The sequence below is a fragment of the Octopus bimaculoides genome, chromosome 6 (genome assembly GCF_046866305.1).
Source record: "Octopus bimaculoides isolate indiv1 chromosome 6, ASM4686630v1, whole genome shotgun sequence".
Lineage (NCBI taxonomy): Eukaryota > Metazoa > Mollusca > Cephalopoda > Octopoda > Octopodidae > Octopus > Octopus bimaculoides.
The window spans coordinates 34,402,340-34,425,026 of NC_142933.1; the positions used below are offsets into that span (position 1 = coordinate 34,402,340).

The 22,687-nt window shown below is 35.4% G+C and overlaps 1 protein-coding gene across 1 annotated transcript; it reads right to left on the reverse strand.

Annotated features, from left to right (window-relative positions):
- Positions 1 to 2,508: 2,508 nt before the first annotated feature.
- On the reverse strand, positions 2,509 to 22,460 carry LOC106876883 (collagen alpha-6(VI) chain). Its single transcript, XM_014925627.3, has 6 exons — positions 22,361 to 22,460; positions 16,021 to 16,584; positions 13,100 to 13,132; positions 9,253 to 9,831; positions 4,285 to 4,869; positions 2,509 to 3,156 (listed from the first exon to the last, which is right to left on the reverse strand). Exons 1-6 carry the CDS (start codon positions 22,434 to 22,436, stop codon positions 2,612 to 2,614), a joined length of 2,382 nt encoding a protein of 793 aa, XP_014781113.2. The 5' UTR covers positions 22,437 to 22,460; the 3' UTR covers positions 2,509 to 2,611.
- Between the last annotated feature and the right edge of the window lie 227 nt (positions 22,461 to 22,687).

Genomic DNA, 22,687 nt, shown 5'->3' on the forward strand with positions numbered 1-22,687 from the left:
TGTTTAATTAATTCACATGTCCCACAGTGAAAGAAATACATCCAGCTTGTAAACATACAAGAGAATTATAGTCCTCTTCCCCATTTAGAAGGGTAATAATTCCAAATAAGAATCCGCAATAACAGGTTATCTTGGTCCAAGTTAGCAAATGTAACATGATGATGATATATGTATATAAGTGTGGGATTGAAGAATCAGAATGTCACTCAAAAATACCTCATAGTATTCCGTTTAATCTAGTTGACATTGTCCTTCTTCCTTTACAAGATCAATAAAATATGTACCACTTAAAATAATGGGTGAAAGTAACTGGTTAAAACCTCTGAAGGTGGTGCCCTAGCATGGCTGCAGCACAATGGGTAAGATCAGTGTTTTACACTCCAGTTGCTTCATATCCTTTCCATTCTGTATTTATATTTTACTGTCATATAGCTTTAACTGCCTCATACATACATTATGGAGTCTTTTTTTTCTCTGATCAGAGAAACATTTTGTTATTGTTGGATAGCTCAGATTCAACAGATCTGTAGAAACACTTATTGTTTATTCTTAGGTTAGGCTATGATCAAGAGTGCTCCAACAATTGCTATTCTATTTTTTTCATCTCTATCTAGGACTACTATGTGTGCTTTTTCTTATATGGTAGGGTATGATTTGAGAGGAATTTGACTGTTATTTCTAGCACATGAAATAACTACATGGAAGCTTATTCATTGACTACTTTGTTGTTATCATTGGTAACCATCCCCTAAAATGTATCGTATTTGGAACACTGGTCACTATGTTGGTTTCACTTGCTTGACCTCCAAATAACAAATTTACTGCTGCTGTTACTGCTGCTGCTACTACTACTACTACTACTACTATTACTACTACTACTACTACTACTACTACTACTACTACTACATACAATAATCTAACTAAACAGTCTGACTATAATTCATTATGTGCTTCTGCAGAGAATCTCATTATGTTCTCAGTCAAATTTACTATTTCGACTTCCTTGTACATCACCTGTGCTGCTTTCACATGCCACCAGTCATCTGCATCATTGTCTACCAGGCTATATACTATACTTAACATTACTTTCAGTAGGATTCTGTAGTAATTTCTCCATGATTGTGTCTAATTCTTCAAGAGTCTTGTAATTTCCACTTTCTAGTGAATCTATTTTAATTTGACATTAGTTGATAATTCATTGGAATTATCAGGAAAATGAAGTGTAGAAAACAAATATATAAAAAGCACACAGATGACTGCATTGATTGGGCCCCAGTTAAGGAGTCATATATTTGTATCCTGTTACCAGTATTGAGGAATGTCTTTGATGAAAATATTTACTGACCCTCAGTTGAAAGCTCTTGTCTTGCAAATTACTTGATGATCTCACGTGCTGGTGCAACATAAAAAGCACTCAGTACACTCTGTGTTAGGAAATGCATCCAGTGATAGAAACCATGTCAAAGTAGACACTAGAGCTTAATATAGTCCTTTGGCTTGCCAACTCATATCAAACTGTCCAATTCATGCCAGCATGGAAAATGGTCATTAAATGCTGAAGATGATGACGACCCAATTTACCTTGTTGCACAGAACAGGATAGTCCACTGTTGTATTCTGCAGCAGTGACATAAAAATGTTGTTAGTTCATGACACAGAGTTTGGGTCATCCTGTGAACTTATGGTATTGTCTTTGAAGGGTATATGTTTAGGTAACACACACACACACACACACACACACATCTGCACAATAGGCTTCTTTGAGTTTCTATCCACCAAATCTTTACCTTTCATCCTTCTAGGATTGATAAAGCAAGTACCAGTCTTTGTTTAGGCAGACCTATGATCATAGAGAAGTCTTCCTCTTTGACCATCCCATCTTTCCAACAATGACCTTCCAATCTTTCTTCAGACATACGTGGTAAGTAGTTTGCTTCTCAACCACATAGTTTCAGATTTAATATCACGACATGGCACCTTGGGTAAGCCTTGTCAATGTATTTGGTAGATGGAAACTGAGAGAAGCTTATTGTCTGTGTTTGTGTGTGTGTGTGTTACTGTTTCCTTACCTTCACTTTTCATGATTGTTGTAAATGATTGTCACTGCAATGCAAGTAGTGTCCTTCATTTCCAATATTCTGTGACTGTCTGGTCAAGAAAATATTACCTTATTTAGAAACAGGTGAAGGTTGACCACAGGAAGGACATCTGGCTGTAGAAAATCTGCTTCAACCCATGCAGATATGGAAAAGTGACTGTTAAAACGATGATGTTGAGAAGTATAGCCCATACTGTATTATCCAATGCATCCTTTTTTAAAGATATTTGGTGTGAATTTATTTAGATCTGGGTGCTGATTGAGTGACCATGTATGTTATTTTACACCAGTTAAATACTGAAATGGCTTCAGTTGATTGTTTCATGCATATCTATGACCAAAGACATCAGCTTTTGCTGATTTAAGAAATCGTTATTTTATTGTTGAGATCAGAACAACAGGGAATATGATTTGTTTGCAATGTAATTTATTTAAGAAAAAGTACAAATATTCAATTGGAAATACCAATTTATTTATGAAATGCATATATTTTAGAAGCTTGTGTAATCGTTTCTAAGAGCATGAACTATTGAGAACCTTTGACACAAGTTGCTCAGACACCTCTGAGACTTCACCAATAACAACATTTGACATGGATCCTGAAATAATTTGCAGTTCAGAAATAACAGAATTACTAATGCCATAACCAAATATATTGATGTTACTAGAACGAAGATCCTTAGCTGCTTGCAGAGAATCAAATGAGTCATCTGACTTTCCATCAGTAATGAGGACAACTGCTCGACGTTTGTTTGATCCTAATTGCAGAGTTGCCTTAGCCAACCTCAAAGCATCTGCAGTGTTTGTAGAACCAGGAGACTTCTGCATGTTTTGAAGAGCTGCCAAGAGGCTTGACTTAGTAGTATGAGTAGTCAGTGAAAACTGTAGGGCAGAGTGAGAAGCAAATGTTATAAGAGCTACTTTAACTTTGTCCAGTCCACTCAATGATTTTACAAACTCAGAAACAATATTCATCTCCTCTGAAAAATCTTTCTTAGTAGTACTGTCTGAAGTGTCGATCAGGAAGACCACATCTGCACTGCCATTCTCACATAACCCTAGTAAGAAGAATATTGTTTTTGTATTAAATTTATAAATAACTGTATCAATTGTCTTCTGTAAGGAATACGAAGCCTAATTTAAAAACAAAATTGTGTTTTTATTATTATATTTTATTTATCATTAAAAGAGGATCATTAACCTATTATGATCCATTTTCTAATGAAATGAACTGTGCTTTAATTAATTTTGAAAATAATCAAGAAAAATTAGTTTTGTCATTATTAGGCAGGTCTTTGGAATATAAAGTTCTGATAGAAAAATTATGATGGAAAGGTTTTGTATAAATATAGACACTTTAAAACAGATTGTTTAGCATTACTAAGCCAGAGGCCATATGATATGGTCTGGTAACTAAAGAGTTATGTATAGGAAAGAATCATTTTTTGACTAGGTACAAGGTATTTTCCATGAGAAAAGATGTGTGGATGGTTGAATTAATCACTGTACTATTGGTATTTATTATATCAAATTCAGAAGAATCCATGGCAAATCAACCTTAGTTGACTTGGATTTGGAATTCAGAGGGACAAAAATATTTCTGTTAATATACTATAAATTATAGGCACAAGGTGATTTTTCTGGCATAAGATGTATTTTTGATCAAAAGGCATTTACTCTATTACACTATTTTGTTTTTATCATTTCTCTACTCTTGGTAGTTAAAGATTTATGATAAGCAAATATTGAATAATGTTAGTAGTGAATTGTTGGTTGTGATTTAACTATTTCTCTAGTCACAGTGTGAAGTATAAGATGCTAGACCAATGACCACATGGGCATATTGCTACAAGTAGCCATGAACATCATTCTACTTTTACTTCATTACTGAATTGTTAGTTGCAGGAAACAGTTTAGGTGCAAAAACAGTTCTCTAACAAAATGCATCCCATTCTTGCTTACATGGAAAGAAGAATATAAAAAATTCAGAAAAGAGAAAAAACAAACAAGATGTTTTGCATTAAGGAGGTCAAACTATGAAACCATTGTACTAGTAATGGTAATGATATATTTCTGTAGCGTTGAAGTACTGACAAGTCCTGTACCTATCTAACTATGAGTGGAAAGAAATGTATCAAATAAAATGGCAGTTGAGGAAATAGTGTGTGGAGAAAGTGAACACTTACCAGTTTGATTCTTGGCATCTTTGCAGATAATTTTATTTATATCTTCCTCAATTAAATCTAAGGTGTGGTAGTCTGGGACCGTAAAGAGGGTACTTCCTGATGAAGCAATTGCTTTCAGTTCTGTGTCATCAGTTGCATTACCCACACCAATAGCATAAACTTCAATTCCAGCTTGATGCAAGGCTTTACCAGCGTCAATTGTTTTCTTTCTAAACACAGATTGGCCATCTGTAATTAACACCACTACGTGGTGTGCATTAGCACGAGCACCAGATGATGTACTAAAACCATTGCTTAAGATCTCTTGCAAGACCAGATGAGTATTTGTGACTCCTTGTATCTGAACAAGATTATTCAAAGCATCTAAAATATCTTTTTTTGTTTTATAAGAATTGAGACGGAAGTTTTGAATAGATTTATCTGCAAAAGTATACAGTCCCATATGTACATTGCTGTCACTAATGACTAGTTTAGTGTATTTTACAAACTCAGCCAAAAATTTCCGCTGCTTTGCAAAATCTTCTGTTGATATGCTACTTGAAGAATCTATGGCAAATATGACATCGGTGGGCCGAACTTTGCAAACTGGAAGTAAAAATCACAATAGATAAAATACATAGAAAGTCATTAACAGATAGGACAAAAGGTTGTGACATTCATACCTCTTTCAAGAACCTTAGTTACATAAATGCAATGCCTTTAGAAGGGAGTTGCTACCAATTTAGAATCTGTTGATAGAACTGATACAATAGCTTGTACCTTTCTTTAAATAACATTAACAAAGTTTCATAGAAATAAACATCTTGAAAATGTAAATCTTTTATCACAAGTTGTGGAAACTCAATTTCACAGCTACACATATGTATGTGCCTGCATGTGTTTATGCACAGTATGATTACAAAACTATGACATATACAATAGATTATATACACTTCAAACACAAAGGGTGTCACCTATGAAGACACATGGACACAATCACACACACAGACACACAGACACGCACACACACATACACGTGCGTGCCTGTGCTTGTGTGTATATATGTGTGTATATACATACGAGGTAGTATCAAAAGTTTCCTGGACTACTTATGTTTAATAAAAAATTACTTATTTACCTAAGTTTTAACATCATCTCCTCCAAAACAGTCAATCTGCATAGCAATACACTGGTCCCACATTCCTGCTACTATTGGAATCTGGCCTGGAAGTCATTTTCTATAAGTGAGTCAAGGATCTTTTGCAATTCACTCTGGATCTTGACAATGGTTTAAAATGACTCAGACAAGTAAAAGAAAAGAAAAAGGTACGAGTGGCTGTGTGGTAAGTAACTTGCTTACAAACCACATGGTTCCAGGTTCAGTCCCACTGCGTGGCACCTTGGGCAAGCGTCTTCTACTATAGCCTCAGGCTGACCAAAGCCTTGTGAGTGGATTTGGTAGACGGAAACTGAAAGAAGCCTGTCGTATATATATATGTATATATGTGTGTGTGTGTGTGTGTGTGTGTGTGTGTGTGTGTGTGTGTGTGTGTTTGTGTGTCTGTGTTTTCCCCCCTCCCCAACATCGCTTGACAACCGATACTGGTGTGTTTACGTCCCCGTAACTTAGCGGTTTGGCAAAAGAGACCGATAGAATAAGTACTAGGCTTACAAAGAATAAGTCCTGGGGTTGATTTGCTCGACTAATGGCGGTGCTCCAGCATGGCCACAGTCAAATCACTGAAACAAGTAAAAGAGAAAAGAGTATATAATATATAGGTGTGGCATGTAGTAAGAAGCTTGCTTCTCCACCACGTTGTTCCAGGTGGTACCTTGGGCAAGTGACTTCTACTATAAACTCAGGCTAACCACAGCCTTGTGAGTGGATTTGGTAGATAGAAACTGAAAGAAGCCAGTTATATATATCCGTATATATTTATGTGTGTGTGTCTTTGTGTCTATGTTTGTCCCCCCCCTCCTCACACATCACTTGACAACCGATGTTGGTGTGTTTAAATCCCTGTAACTTAGTTGTTCAGCAAAAGGGCCAGATAGAATAAGTACCAGGGGGCGATTTGTTCAACTAAAAGGAGGCGCTCCATCATGGCCACAATTAAATAATTGAAACAAGTAAAAGAATCAAAGAATATATATATATATATATATATATATATATATATATATATATATGTGTGTGTGTATGTGTATATATATATATATATATATATATATATATATATATATATATATATATGTATGTATATATATATTATACATTTAATCAAAAGATTAAATGTGGTACTTAAAATGTTTGAGGCACCAGAATTTGGTAGGGTAAAAACCCAAAACAAAATCAAGAGATTTGGTGAATAAAATTTGAAGAAAAGCAACAAAAATTCAATAGGTACTACTATAACCTATTGAATTTTTGTTGCTTTTCTTCAAATTATATATATATATATATATATATATATAATGTAATTAATGTATATATATATATATATATATATATATATATATATATATATATATATATATATATATATATATATATATATACATTAAGACATAAAATGGAAACAGAACACAAAGGATTCCGCGGTACACGTGTTTCAAGCTTTATACACAAACTGTCGTTACATCATTATATGAGTATATAATTGATGGAAAGGATGGTTTAAAGCTATCTTCAGCCGCAAACATTTTCAGTCTCAAGATTACATCACAAAGAAAAAAAATCAAAAGAAAAAAGAAAAAGAGAGAGAAAAAGGAAAAATAGGATGAATGCTGCCATTAATTAGCTCTAAGAGGCCATCGCCTCAAGCTAGCTATGTGACACATGAACCTGTGTCCATTATAACCTGCAAACAGGGGTGTCAGCCACTTCGCTTTGCTGGCCTGGCATCTACAGACTAGTTTTAGGGTATTTGCCCCTTATCAATGTAGAGCAGCTATTTTTCTGCACTGCCATGTTAGCTTGGCGATAACTATTAATATCCAATTCCCAGGGGAATCCTGTCTTGAATTCCTCTGTTATTGCCTGGAGGACTATGATGAATAAGAGGGGATTGAGGACTGATCCTTGGTAGACCCCTACCCCATACCTGGAATTCTTCACTGTACTCATTGTCAAGCCTCACCTTACTGACAGCATCCTTGTACATGACTTGTACAGTTCTCACTAACCACTCACCTGTCCCTAGTTTCTGCATTGACCACCAGATAAGGGATTGGGGGACCCTGTCAAAGGCCTTTTCCAGATACAGAGGTTTATCTTTGGCTAGGTATTTCTCCTGCTGCTGTCTTAACAAAAATATAGCATCAGTGGTGCTTTTCCCTGGCACAAACCCAAACAGCATCTTATCTAGGCTGACTCTCTCCCTAATTAGTTCAGCTATGACTCTCTCCATGACTTTCATTACCTGATCCAATAACTTGATACCTCTGTAATTATTCATATCTAATGCATCACCTTTACTTTTGTATGGGTATGACTCCTTCGTGTATCACCTGATTGACTATATGGGTAAATAGACTATAGCTGATACTGCCAGATATTTTAAGCATTTCTGTGGTGATTCCTGATGGGCTGGGGGCTTTCCCTGTCTTCATACCCTTAATTGCTTTATCTACCAAGTTGCTGTCAATTCAGATAGCTGGTCCCTCTGTTGTGTCAACATTCGGCAGACTCTCTTTCTCTCATTCATTCTCTTCATTTAGCAACCTTTCATAGTGGTGTTTCCAAATCTCTCTCCTTGCAGCCTCATTAAATGCAAGTGAGCCATCATCCATGCAGACACATTTCTCTCCTATGACATCATGATTCTCTCTCACACACTGTCTTGCAACACGAAACACTTCAAGTCTTTGGTCCTTACAACACAGAACATTGGCAAATTTTTTCTTATCTGCTTCCCCTCTGGCTAAGTAAGCCTGTCTCCTAGCTTCCCTTCTGGCAATCTGAGACAATTCCCTGCTACCACCGTTCTTCCAGTCCTTCCATGCCTGTTTCTTTTCCCTAATGGCCCTGTCAACTACATTGTTCCACCACCATGTTACCTTGGGTCGAGAGGCTGCTTTGCACCATCCACAGATCTGGTCATTCGTTGATGAGGTTGTCTGCCAGAGGGTGTAAAAAAATCAGTCTCTCTGTTCATCAGGTAGCCCCAGCTGAGGGGCATAGGCCGAGATAATGGTTGCTAAACCATGTTGCAGCACTACATATATGTATATATATATATCTAGTGTAAATTTACAAAAAAACAAACGACAAAGTTGGGTGCGTAAACAACAAACAGATGTATTAATTTGATGCTTGGGAAGTGAGAAAGTCTTTTACGTTTCGATCCTACGCTCTTCGACAGAAAGGAACACAGAAAGGAACACAGAAATAAACAGGGAGAGAAAATAAAAAAGGTTTAGTGACTTGCTGGTAGGGACACTGTGTTTCATTATGCAACCATAATATTCTACCCAGTATATTAAAGGCTTATAAGTCAATACTGTGTCTCACCTGTGTGTTAGCAGTGCAATCACTTTTCAAAGTTATCTCTATAGATTTTCTATAGAAGTTAGAGCCAGCATTGAATGTTATAACATTTCATATATGAATACATCTCTGTTAACAATGCAATCAAAGATAGAAAAATGTGTAATGGGTGTATATGCATATTTCAGGGCTTCTTGCGTCCTCAGCACCACATCCAACCACAAGCATTTTGCTCAAATAACCACTAAATTTAGCTGTGTAACACAATTAGATACACCAATTTTACATATTAAAAACATTTCTGGTAACTGGTATGTACATATAGATTAATGGTAGAGGTACCATATTTCATATTGCAACCATAATATACAACTAAGTATATATTAAAGGCTTATAACCAAGTATATTAAAGGCTGTGTTAGCAGTGTGATTCTTAAGACAAGAATCTATCAAATGCAAAATACTTTAAATTACAAAAATATAAATGCATATTTACTCACTTTGTCGGGGAACGCAGGTTATTTTTATGATTTGTTTTTCAAGAACTGTCTGTAGACTTTTATAATTTTTTACCAAGTGCATCTCTTGATATTTTGATGCTATTTTTTTCAGTTCTTCTTTAGAAATATCGCTTCCCACTCCAATAGCTACTACTTCAATGTTATCTTTGTGGAGTGCATCAGCAGCCTTAGCTGTATCGTCAGGGTATATTGACTGTCCATCTGTAATTAACACTACAACACGATGAACACCAGTTCGAGCTCCGTTATTTTTACTATAACCATTCTTGAGAACATCATTTAAAGCTAAATGTGTATTGGTAGATCCGTGAAGTCTTCGGATGTTCCTAATTGCTTTCAACAGAGATAATTCATTGCTGTAGCTGCCAAGACCAATGTTCATAACAAATCCAGAAGCAAATGTATAAATTCCAACTTGAGATTCATTGGCACTGATCTTCACATTGACATTTTTCACAATATCAATAACGAAATTGAGCTGAATGTCAAATTCTTGCTGTGAAATGCTATCCGAAGAATCCAAAACAAAAATCACATCAGTTGGTCGTGTTATGCAAACTGTAAAAATATAAAAATTATTGATTGTGTAATTATTAAGTAAATATTACTGTATGTTAAACATTTCCTGTAGCTACAACTGATATTCTCTTTATCCAGCATATTTATCCATTTTTCAAAATTATTGAAACTTGAAGGAGATTTCAAATCTTTTTCGGATAATTCAATATTTCCTTAAGAAACAACACAAAACACTGGTGAGAAACTACCTGTTAGGTTACCAAGTGTATGTAAGTTTTCAAAAACAAGACATCCAGAATTTGCAATTTTCTGAATGGAATAATGCGAAGACCTGACATCTCACATATTCTTTCTTATGTATACCTATACAACATTCTCAAAACTTCTTAAAACACACACAATCTCATATATATATATGTATATATATATATATATATATATATATATATATATATATATATATATATATAGAGAGAGAGAGAGAGAGAGAGAGAGAGAGAGATACTATATATATATACACATACACACTCATAGCTTCCAACTACTTTCCAGGAATAGTTGCACATCTTCAATCCTATATCAGTCACCTAAAAACCTGACTCCAAAACACTGCTTTCAAATATCAAATATAATCAACCACAACACTCACCAGCATAAACTGGTTACACACACACATACACATAGACAAAAATACTAGGAATTACAAACAATATCTTTTCCACATGGAGTGGCTATGTGATAAGTAGCTTGCTTACCAACAACATGGTTCCAGGTTCACTGCATGGCACCTTGGGTAGGTGTCTTCTACTATAGCTTCGGGCAGACCAAATCCTTGTGAGTAGATTTGGTAGAAGGAAACTGAAAGAAGCCTGTCGTATATATGTATATATATATATATATATATATATATATATATATATATATATATATGTGTGTGTGTATGTATGTATGTATGTATGTGTGTGTATATGTTTGTGTGTCTGTGTTTGTCTCCCCAACATCGCTTGACAATCGATGATGGTGTGTTTATGTCACCTTAACATCAGTGGTTCAGCAAAAGAGACTGAAAGAATAAGTACTAGGCTTATAAAGTATAAGTCCTGGGGTCAATTTGCTTGACTAAAGGTGGTGCTCCAGCATGGCTGCAGTCAAATGACTGAAACAAGAGTCTATGTTGAAAGCAAAACAATGCACAAATGTATGCTGGGTCTTTTACAAGTAACTCATTTGGTTACAAAAAGCAGACAACATGGTATATAAACAACACTACTCCATCATGGATCATGTCAGCTCTTTCTAGGCCTCAATCTCTACACAATAAATTATAAATAACACAAAATAATGCACATAAACTATACCCATTGCATAATGATACCAAAGTCCTTTTATGTGGGGTACAGTTTACTATCACAGCAAATTGTGACACTTAGTCCTTGCTTCTACATGCAAAATCATTCCCAAACCCAATCACATTTACAGCTCTACTGAAAACTACAATGCTATTTTACAAACGCTGTCTTCCAATCAACTCAAAAATATACACAAAAAAGAAATATATATACAAACTGCAAAGCTGCATCCCATATAACTAACCACAGAATGTTGGAGTTTACAGTGTGATTGTCAGTTAGATGAGAATATGGTTTATGTGGAACACATCTAGATATTTGTAAACATCCCATATGCTGCATGTCTACTTGATCAGAACTGACATGGGAGGGTACACACAATAAACACTGATATTATCTACATGTTACCTATTTAAAATAAATTATGCAAATGACAGTCACCACTGTCACATACATGACTTTAGCCAATTAGAAATTGTAGCTACTCAGAGGCTGACAGTTTTTTGAGTACTCTTTTGCCTATTAAAACAGAAGTAAAACTGATATCAAACTTCTTTTTTTACCAGTTATAAGCAGCCATGGTAAGTTGTCCTCTCTCTCTCTCTCTCTCCCTCTCTCTCTCTCTCTCTCTCTCTCTCTCTCTCAGCTCGCCTTTGAATTTAATTCATTTGATTTTTCTCTTTTCGGATGACTGCTTGGCTACGCAACATATTTGACTCTTCAACACATTTTCAAAACACATTATTCAAGTAACTTTGTAAAACTAGAAAATATTTTTATATCTTCCTTATTACTTCCTTAATTTCTGCAACACATTTACATGTAAGTGTACATTTTTACATTCAATTATATAAACTTTGGATTGATTTTATAAATTAAAATCCATTATATTCCATATTAAATTATGTCCTATCTCAAATTTGTATTCTTAAATCATGTGCTATATAATCATTATTACTTTGGTTTACCAACAGGATTTGAAGAGGTATATATTTCTGTTGGTGTGTTGCAAATAAAAGGGAAAATTATATATAATTCATATCAGTTGCTATGCCTGCAAACACTTGAATTTTCTACAGTTGGTGACCTAAACACAGTTCAAAAACCCATGAGGTGTTTTCTTCAATTTTGACTTTTATATTCTTTTACATTGGAAACAATTTTATGGAATTTGTAAGTGTTGCCTGGTAGTGTTATTTTGTATAGGTGTAAGTACTAAAGTTTTAGTTATGCATTTGTCTGCTACCTTTTTAATAATGCCCAATGCACCTACTGTTATAGGATTTAATCCTGTTTTCTGTCTTTGCATTTTAGTAATCTTTATTTGAGTTGTTTCTCCATTCTTTTCAGAGAGACATTGTTACCTGTTGGAAATGATACATCTATTAGTATTTTTATTATTATGAAAGCCATTGAAGAGAAGAAAAATAGAATTTCAAGCACTATTGTTCCTGCCACTTTTATGAATTTGAATCCTCCTGGGATTAATTTCATCTTTAAACTCTCAAAGAGTTGATAAAATAATTATCAGTCAAGATCAGTTTGAAATTACCTTGACTCTAAACATTTGTGATTTTGTATCAGAAAACATATTTTACAATTATTATTGCTATTGTTCAAGGTAACAAGCTTGCAGAATCATTACCATGCCAAAGAAAATGTTTAGTGGCATTTCTGCCAGTTTTTTATGTTCTGGGTTCAAATGCTTGGCAGCATTTGACCTCTGAAGTTTGCCTTTCAGCCTTTCAGGATCAATAAAATAAAGTGCCAGCCAGGTATTGGGGTTGATGCAATTGGCTTACCCTCTCCCTCAAAACTGCTGGCCCTAGAACACAGTTGATCAAACCTAGAACACTTTTGATTATGGGTTTTCTAGATCAGGGATGACATCGGGTCAAGCAACAGTACCTATATTTTATTGGTACTGCTTGACAAGAGAAAAAGAAATATGAACTTACTTTCTGTTGGTTGTGGTGAAGAAGTTGGATCAACTGAAAAATAAAATATATCTAATATCAGCATCAATGGTAAAACCCTTCAATCTTTACAGTCATTGTGCCTTATTAAGCATATTATTTATTATATGGAGGAAGTGTGCATGCATACATACACAAAACACCTAAACAACACTCCCACACAACAATTAAGCAAACACAGCAACAACCACAATGTACTTGCTTTCTCTCTCTCATACACACACACACACACACACACACACACACACACACAAAAGAACCTCCTATACACACATTCAGAATAATAATATACATACAAATACATTCACTTTCATAACACCTATCATACACAGAGACACACACAATCACACATAGACAGGCAGAGGGATGGACAGATGTATAGACACACACACACACACGCACATACACACACACACACGCACACAAACACACACAAACAAACACACACACACACACACACACACACACACACAAAAGAACCTCCTATACACACATTCAGAATAATACAAAGGGCATACACTTTCATAACACCTATCATACACAGACACACACACACAATCATACGTAGAGAGGCAGAGTAAGGGACAGATGGATAAACACACACACACACACACACACACATCACGATGATGACGACGACGACCACCACCACCACCACCACTACCACCACCACAATCATCATCATCATCATCATCATCATCATATCAGTTTTACTGTTTTCATGGATTGTACAGGTCATTTCCAATATAATGTCACACCATTTGTTGCATTCCTTTGTCATTTTCTTTGTATAGTTTGAAAAACTGAGATCAACTTTCACCACTGCAGCCCATGTCTTCTCTTCCACAGTTTCTTTCCACTTGGATCTTTTAGCAATTTGCCCATCATTTATCAGCCATCACATTACATGTCTGTTTGACATAGTCATCTCTCTTGCATACTACATCTGATTCCTCTTCTTTACAGTTTTTCTCTCAGTTCATTATACCATATCGTTCATGTATTCTTACATTGTATATTCAGTGGAGCAATCTTGCTTCAATGAAGAATATTGTAGGAGTTTCTATACTTATTAATTATTGCCTCATCACACTCATTCAAACATACATATTCATTTGTTGCTTAACAATGGAAATTAGGCATGGAACTTTAGGCACATTTTGAGGATAAAATGGTTATTATAAATTTCCTACTAGGTGAAAGTTCACAGCAAATTCAGTGTAAAATTTTGTGTACTGGCAGGTAGGTGTCAATCAGGGTTTGATTTCCAGCTCCCTCATGTTTATTATAATACTATAAGTCATAACAGTGGAAATTCAGATCAGTTGTCTGTGAGACCTTCTGTATACTGATGACTTTGTCCTCATAGCTGACTCTATTGTGAAAGACATTCCAGATGTGGAATCAAAACCTAGAATCAAGAGATCTTAAGGTAAACCAACGAAGACAAATGTTTAAGTAAACTAGGAAGAAGACAAATTTCTGCTGCCATTTGTGAAGCAGTCCATGATTAACATAGATGAAAAGTAAGTAGGAATGCCATATTCTGTACACAATGTAAGCTATATGTGCAAAAAAAAAAGGCAGTGGGATTACAGCCTAGATACAAATGACTTTGCACGTAGCAAATGCAAATCTGATAGCTTAAAAGAAGGTGTTCTGTAAAAACAGTGGCCAGAATGAGAAACGGGTGGTAAAAATTCCTGGAGTTATCACCTCTACTGCAACAAAAGGATTTTCTCTTTGAGTGTAGCATAGATTGTACCTTGCTTGTGTTCATAATGAGACTAGACATTGAATGCAGAGGATGTACAAAAGCTGGAGAGAAATAAAGCAAACTTGCTCTGCTGAGTGTACAATGTAAATGAGCACAAGAAAAGTGATATAGACGAGTGAAACTTCAGAGAGAAATTGGTAAAGACAAAAATCTTAAAACGTAAGAAAAAGACAGAACCTTGTTCCCATCATGAAAATGGCTCAACATGAGATATGCAGAAAAGGAGTTGGCAAAAACTCCATAGTGTGTATCCAATGTGAGCTTTAACTGTACAAATGGTGTATAAGACCACGTGTTGGCTGACAGTGAATAAAGGCTTTGTATGTGACAGATGTGTTGGAATAGTGAACTCAAATCAAATGTTCTGAATACTCCTTAGATATAGTTGATAGCTTCTATTACCTATATGGTAATTAGGGTACTCAAAAGGATAGTGACTGGAGTAAAAATGAAAGGAAAAGTTCAGGGAGATGGAACTAAAGGATTCTTTCTTTAAGTGAAGGGAAAATTGTATGAAACTTGTGCACATAGTACAATGCTACAATATATGGACAGTGAATTTGGAAGATGTGATGCCTGAAAAGAAATGAGTTTGACATGCTTTACTAAATGTGTATTATTAGTGTGAATGAAAGAGTACACCTGAGCTGAAAGAAAAATCTGGGTGTAAGAGGAATCAGGTTCAAAATTTTGCCAAGAGACCTGAAGAAGGCTGAAGGGTATATCAGCTGAAATGTTGTGTTAACAACAAACAAGATGAGGACAAATATCTGTTGAATGTAAATAATGTAAATAACGCACATAATTCCTCATCTCTTAAATATAGAACTGTATTATGGTTTCTGTATTTATATGCTCTTGGAATTAAGTATACAGTTAAGGCCATATATTGATCCAATGAGTGAGATTGCAGGTGAATGTTAAGTTTGATTTTAACATAGCAAAATATCATTCACTGTTTTTACAATGAATGAATATTTTATGTTCTAAATCATAGGGGATCACACTTGATAATACTGTTGTAGCTGGAACACAGAATGTCAGCTATATTTCATGCATAATGACCAGGGCTATGAAACAAAAAAAGAACAGAACAATGATAACAAATTAAAAATATAGCACTTACCAATAATGTTACATATAGACTCGTTTATATTTTTTTCAACATTTGACAGTGAATCAAAATCAGACACTAGATGTGAATAATTTCTCAGTGATGCAATACTCCTTAACTCATTGGGATCAACATAATCACCAACTCCAACAGCGTGGACCTCAATGTTAGCATTGTGCAAAGCTTTTGCAGCCTGGAGAGTTTTCGCCTGGAATACAGATTGTCCATCTGTAATGAGAACAACAACTCGCTTTGTGTTTTGCCTGGAGCTGCTTTTAAATCCATTACTAAGAATATCTTCAAGGACCAAATGTGTGTTTGTAGATCCTTGTAAGGGTTGAATTCCATTTAAAATTGCTAGGAGAGAGTTTTTGTCTCGGTAATGACCAAGGATTATATTATTTTTGAAGGTATCAGAAAATGTATAGAGGCCAACTTCAACACCAGCTGGATTCAAGGTTGTAAGATGACGGACAATGCCTGAGACAAAACCAATTTCTTTTTTGTAATCTAGTTCATTAATGCTCGTAGATGTGTCCAGAACAAAAATTACATCAGTTGGTTGCGGGTGACACACTGGAAATGTTAAAAAATATTCATAATCATCATACTGATAATCATAGAAAAGTAATCATCATTATAATCATCATTATCATCATGGTACTCATTATAAGCATTTACTTTTCTAATTTCCCATTAATAGATTTGTGAGTGTATGTGTGTATGTGTCTATATGTACAAGGTGCATGCGTGTATTCATTTAAAATTTGTTCTACTTTAAGTTTCTCATTTTTGTTTAGGTATCTGAATAAAGCAAAAATTTTGGAGCAGCGACAGCGTGAATTATCAGCTCTGTATAAAAATAAACCCTATTACATGTACTCCAGTTTTCTTCCTTGTGTTACAGAGTAAACATGGTCACTCTGCTGGCAATTTGCACCAAGGAAGAACAAAGATCATTGATCCAATGTCTCTGCTCTGAAGGTGTGCCAGGGGCTGAAATTCATTGCAGACTTTAAGTACAATATGGGGACAGTGCTCTATTGCATAGAAGTGTATATGAATAGATTGAGAAGTTTAAAAATGGCCAGACAAGTGAGAAGTACAAAGAGGGAGAAGGATACTCATCAACCTCCACCACTGATGTGAAACTTCAGCATGCTCAAAAGTTGGTTTTGGTGAACTGATGAGTGACCGTCAATGATTTACAACAATCATGCAATGTCAAGACAAAGAAATTCACATTTGTCTTGACATTGTGAGTCACATACTCACATTTACTTATGCGAGTAATTACTCACATTTACTTATGTGAGTAAAATGTGAGTAACATTTTACATACTCACATTGACTTAGGCACGCGCACGCACACAGGCACATACACGCACACACACACACACATGATGGGATTCTTTCAGTTTCCATCCACCAAATCTACTCATAAGGCTTCAGTCAACCCGGGGCTATGGTAGAAAATACTTTCCCAAGGTGCCATGCAATGTGACTGAAACTGGAACCATGTTGTTGGAAAGTAAGCTTCTTAACTGCCTTGGCATGCCTGTTATGTCAGTGTAGATTAAATCCATCATTCCATGTCCCAATACAAACTACTTACATATCTCTAATGAAGATTATATAAATACACAAAAGATCTGAAGAAAAAAGCAGTTAACCATGAAAAGTTCCTCTGCTTCTTGAAGTTAGCTACCTTTATGATACCTCCATCTGATATCTCTACCCTATGTCTCCTCCTTTCATTACCCACACTGTGTCTCCTCCCAGGCTCCACACTATGCCCAACTCTTCCCAAGAATATCAATCTTATGAAATTCCTTTCTCATCTACATTTTTTTACAGCCATTGTTTAACAGCAGTTCAAACTGAATACAACTGCATGAATCTGACTTTATCTCAGAAGCTCTACAGAGATCATGAATTCAGCTCTTCCTCCTAATTAACATGATTAAAAAAGAAGAAAACTAAAAAACAAATTACGTTTTTATATTGAAATAGAGATAACATCTGTTATTTTCCCAAACGTTAAAGTCTGATTTATGTTTAACTGTTTAGTAAATGTGTAATTGATAAAAATATCTTAGGCAATTATTCCTTTTATTCCTCTTATAAGCTACATAGTAAGATAAGATAGGAAAAGATAAACAAAGCAAACTTCAAAACAATAATTTGTAACATTGACCAATTGGCAGAATCTGATTTGTGTCTTTAGATAAAATGCTTCGCACTATTTATACTGGATCTCTGCAATCTGAATTCTAATCCTACCAAGTTCAAATTTATCTTCCATCCTTTCACAACCAGAAATAAAGAACCAATCCAGTATAGTTGATTGGCGGAATTGTTTGAGCATTAGATGAGATGTCTTATTCTTTTATTTTTTTATTCTTTTGTTGCAGTCATTTGACTGTGGCCATGCTGGAGTATGGCCTTTAATCGAGCAAATCGACCCCAGGCCTTATTCTTTGTAAGCCTAGTACTTATTCTATCGGTTTCTCTTGCCGAACCCCTAAGTGATAGGGACGTAAACACATCAGCATCGGTTGTCAAGCGATGTTGAGGGGACAAACACAGACACACAAACATATACATACATACATATATATATATATATATATATATATATATAGCCTCAGGTGGACCAAAGCCTTGTGAATGGATTTGGTAAACCAAATCCATTCACAAGGCTTTGGTCCACCTGAGGCTATAGTAGAAGACACTTGCCCGAGGTGCCACGCTGTGAGACTGAACCCAGAACCATGTTGTTGGTAAGCAAGCTACTTACCACACAGCCACTCCTGTGCCTATGGTAATTGTTCCACATTTTTATGTTCTGATTTTTAGAATAGGCTGACTTAACTCATCACCTGGTCTTAGATGCCTTTAGCAGAGATTATTCTGTTGCAAACATTTAGGCCAGGTTTCTGGTTTGAGGTTAACTAACCCCCTCCGTCTACTTCCTCCAGCAGGTCTTGAAAGTCCTGCCAGAAAAAAAAACAAAAGGGTTTGGGTAGTATTCTTACATCCCTGACTAAGATGTGAAAAAAGGCCAGAAATTTGTAAAAGAGAAGCTTATAAACTGTTCCACAATAAATAACTGGTACTTATTTTATTGATATTCCAGTGGAAAGATAAACAAAACTGATCTCCACTCCTCACTGTTTGAACTCACTATATAAAAGGAGGCGGAGAAGCTACATACTTCCAGGCTTCTTCTCTGAAGACCTTCTGATGTTTAGTTCTCTAGAGTTATTTACTTTGTAAAATGATTTGTTATTATAGTGGCTTTTCAATGTACGTTTAATAATATGGTAAATGATATATTAATGAAAATAAATGGTATTGTTCTGTTACTTCCTTAGAAGTGTACATGATCTAATATTGGTCAATAATTAAAATGTTACAATTTTTCTTACATATCTATACAGTAAAGTCAATTCTTGATTTCACATGATCAGAAGATGGGGAAAGAGAAATGTAATACATCATCAACATCATTTAACATCCACCTTTCATGCCGGCGTGTATATATATATATATATATATATATATATATATATATATATATATATATATATAATAAGTAACATGGATTTCAAAGGTGAAATCCGTGTTGCTTATTTTTTGATTTTAATCACCTATCCTTTTGGGATGCGATATTCGGGTGCCTCTGCATAAGTACCATATTCAAGCCTTGAATCTATATCTAAACCGTCTATATATATATATAGGTAGATAGATAGATAGATAGATAGATAGATAGATAGATAGATAGATAGATAGATAGATAGATATAATTCTCTTTCCCCATCTTCTTATCATGAAAGTTCAAGTAATTGACTTTGCTGCTTAGATATTTAGTGAAAAATGTAAAAAATGTGTTTATATATATATATATATAAAAACTTCGGTCATGAATGATCATGAGATTGCACCAAGAAAGTTTCCCTCTGAGATACAAGTCCAGGCAAGGTTGTTTGTGGAATAGCAGCAGTTACCAATGCATACCTCTCTCCCTTCTCCTTGCCACAAATGTTGTCCAATGGAAAGGCAAAGGCTGATATAGCTTGGCACCAGTGATGTCACAACTCATTTCTACAGGTTCTGGTGAATATCCTTAACAAAGTAAAATTCATCTCAGACAGTAGCTTTTTCCTCAGAGCCAAAAAGTATTCCAGCCCCACTAACTATTATTTTTCTACAAAGCTTGTGCAGAACTCACAATAGAATACTGCTCCTATAAGTGGGAGAGTGTGGCTGCTACAAACACTGTTATCCTAATTTGCTTCCAGAGAAAGGCCACTCACCTGATTGGTATAAAGTTACTCACAAATATATGTCAGTCTCTAACATCCAGATGTAGGTTTTCTACAGGTACTGTAATGGTTATTACTTCACAGAGCTGGATGATCGCATATCACCTCTTCCCATCACTCATAATTTGTGTTTATCCCCACCAGGGCCATGCATTGAAGACATTTTTCCAGCACTATCAAACTTTTGGTACTACCTCACCCCGAACATGTCTTTCCTACAGAACATTAATGGCATAAATTTCACCAGTCTTGTAAAGACCATGAACACAACCTCTTCTTCTATACCTAACTAAGGAGAGAGAGAGAGAGAGAGAGAGAGAGAGAGAGAGAGAGAGAGAGGGTAGGGGAGGAAGTGAGAGAGGGGCTGAACCTCACTAAGGAGATGGCAAGTAACTACAAGAAATTATGACACATTGAAATTGCATATATTATTATTATAAAAGAATGAATTAAAACTGAATGTATGAATGTATGTACATATGTTTTAATGGTTGCAATACCGGCACAACAAAGTATCTGGTCTAATCCCAACACATAATCTCAGATTAAATCACCACAAGAAAAATTCAGGTAAGGAGAGAATAATAGACAAATACTGTTTGAGGGAGAAAATACTGGGTAAATTGAGTCTCTGTGCATGGTATGGGAGTAAAATACACTTAAGAGTAATGGAAAATGAGTCACAGAGTGTGGTGAGGAAGGAGAGATGGATGAGTTGGGTGGAGAGGATATGGAGCTAATCAATTCAGAATAATAGTATCAATTGTAATAGCAGTAGAAGAAGCTAAAGGAAGAAATAGCATATTTTTGAGCTAGTAGTTGTAGTATATCATTGAAGGACTCCCTACCAGCCAGTTGAATGAGTTTCTTTGTGATTCATTCAAGGATATTGATGTGTGTAATAGTACTAGTGTGATAACGAGGGTTTTCAGCTCCTGGTGGCAAAATCACTTTTTGTTCCTCCCTCCATAATCAATGTGTCTGATAGGCCAAATTGAATTTTGTGCCCCTTTATACCAGTACTCAAGGGAAACTGCCTCCTATCAACCCCCTCCTTGGCATGCCTTTGAATAGTACCTCAATGTGAATCTTTCTTGAGTCCTGTTGAGAGTGTTGGCAACAGATTGACAGAGTTGTGAGTAAACTACTTTAGGTTCTGTAGTCATGAGCATTCATTGTAGGAGGGAAGTGAAAGAACATGCATAGGAACAGAGTTTTTTTTTGTTTTTTTTTTGGCACTCATTTAACTGTCTCAAACAAAATGCGTTGCTGTTAATATAGACATGGCCAAGTAATTAAGAAATTCACTTCTTAATTAAAAGGTCCTGGGCTCAATCCCAAGGTATGGCATTGTGAACAAGCATCTTTTACCATAGCCTCAGCTTGACCGAAACAACATGCAGAAACTCCATCCAGCTGGATGGAGTTTAACCGTATTTCAGAATGCCGGCTTTATTATATATTGTGTCAAAATGGTTTAGCTTGATAATTAAATTAAGATTAAGCATGTCTCTGGAGTACTCAGCCATTCATACATCAATTTAATGAGCAGGTAGTTCAGTCGATTAAAAAGCTGAATGAAATATTGGTAAAACTGATAGAGTACCCATCATTTCTCCCACATTCAAATGCCCTGATGCGAAACAAAGATTTGGTAAAGATTTAGTTGGGAAATAAGAACCACATCACAGTTATTTAATGTGTCATTGTGTTTTTTGGGATATAAAAAGCAGTGAAAAGTTGGTATAAGAAATAATTCAGCCTCTGTCTCAGCAACAATGGTGTAGGAGGAGCATGAGAGCTTGGGGGAATAATATATATTGAAGGTATCAAAGATGATGATTTCAGAGAAAGGAGAAGTAAAATAGAAGCCTTTACTACATAAAATGAAATCAAACAATTGCTGATTATTGGTGGAACTTGAGGAGTAGTAGAGCAGTAGTGTGTGTGTGTGTGTGTGTGTGTGTGCACGTGTGAGTGTGTGTAAAGCATAAGATTATTAAATTTTCATACTTGCTTACCTCTGCTACCAAGTGCATTTCCAGTAAAGATGGTGAGACATACACTTAAATAAACTGCTACAATATTGAGAGCCATTGTGGCTGTTGTAGTTGCTTAGCTGAGGTGAAAAATTGTTTCTTGTCTATTTATGTTTTTCAATCCGGAAACAGTTTACTTATCAACGAATTTACAAGAAATGTTTTATCTTTTGATAAAAAGGCAAACCACCTTACCCTCACACACACCAGTAATGAAACAAAAATAGACAACAAATAAATAAATTGTATTGCAATGATAGGTTAAGAATGTATCAACACTTATCACTCGGATTAGAGATAAGTTCAAAG

Coding starts and splice junctions, on each gene's coding strand:
- LOC106876883 (XM_014925627.3), bottom strand. CDS start 22,436: ATGGCTCTCAATATTGTAGCAGTTTATTTAAGTGTATGTCTCACCATC. Junction 9,832..13,099: donor TTCACCACAACCAACAGAAA/GTAAGTTCATAT, acceptor ATATTTTTACAG/TTTGCATAACACGACCAACT. Junction 4,870..9,252: donor AACCTGCGTTCCCCGACAAA/GTGAGTAAATAT, acceptor TTTTACTTCCAG/TTTGCAAAGTTCGGCCCACC.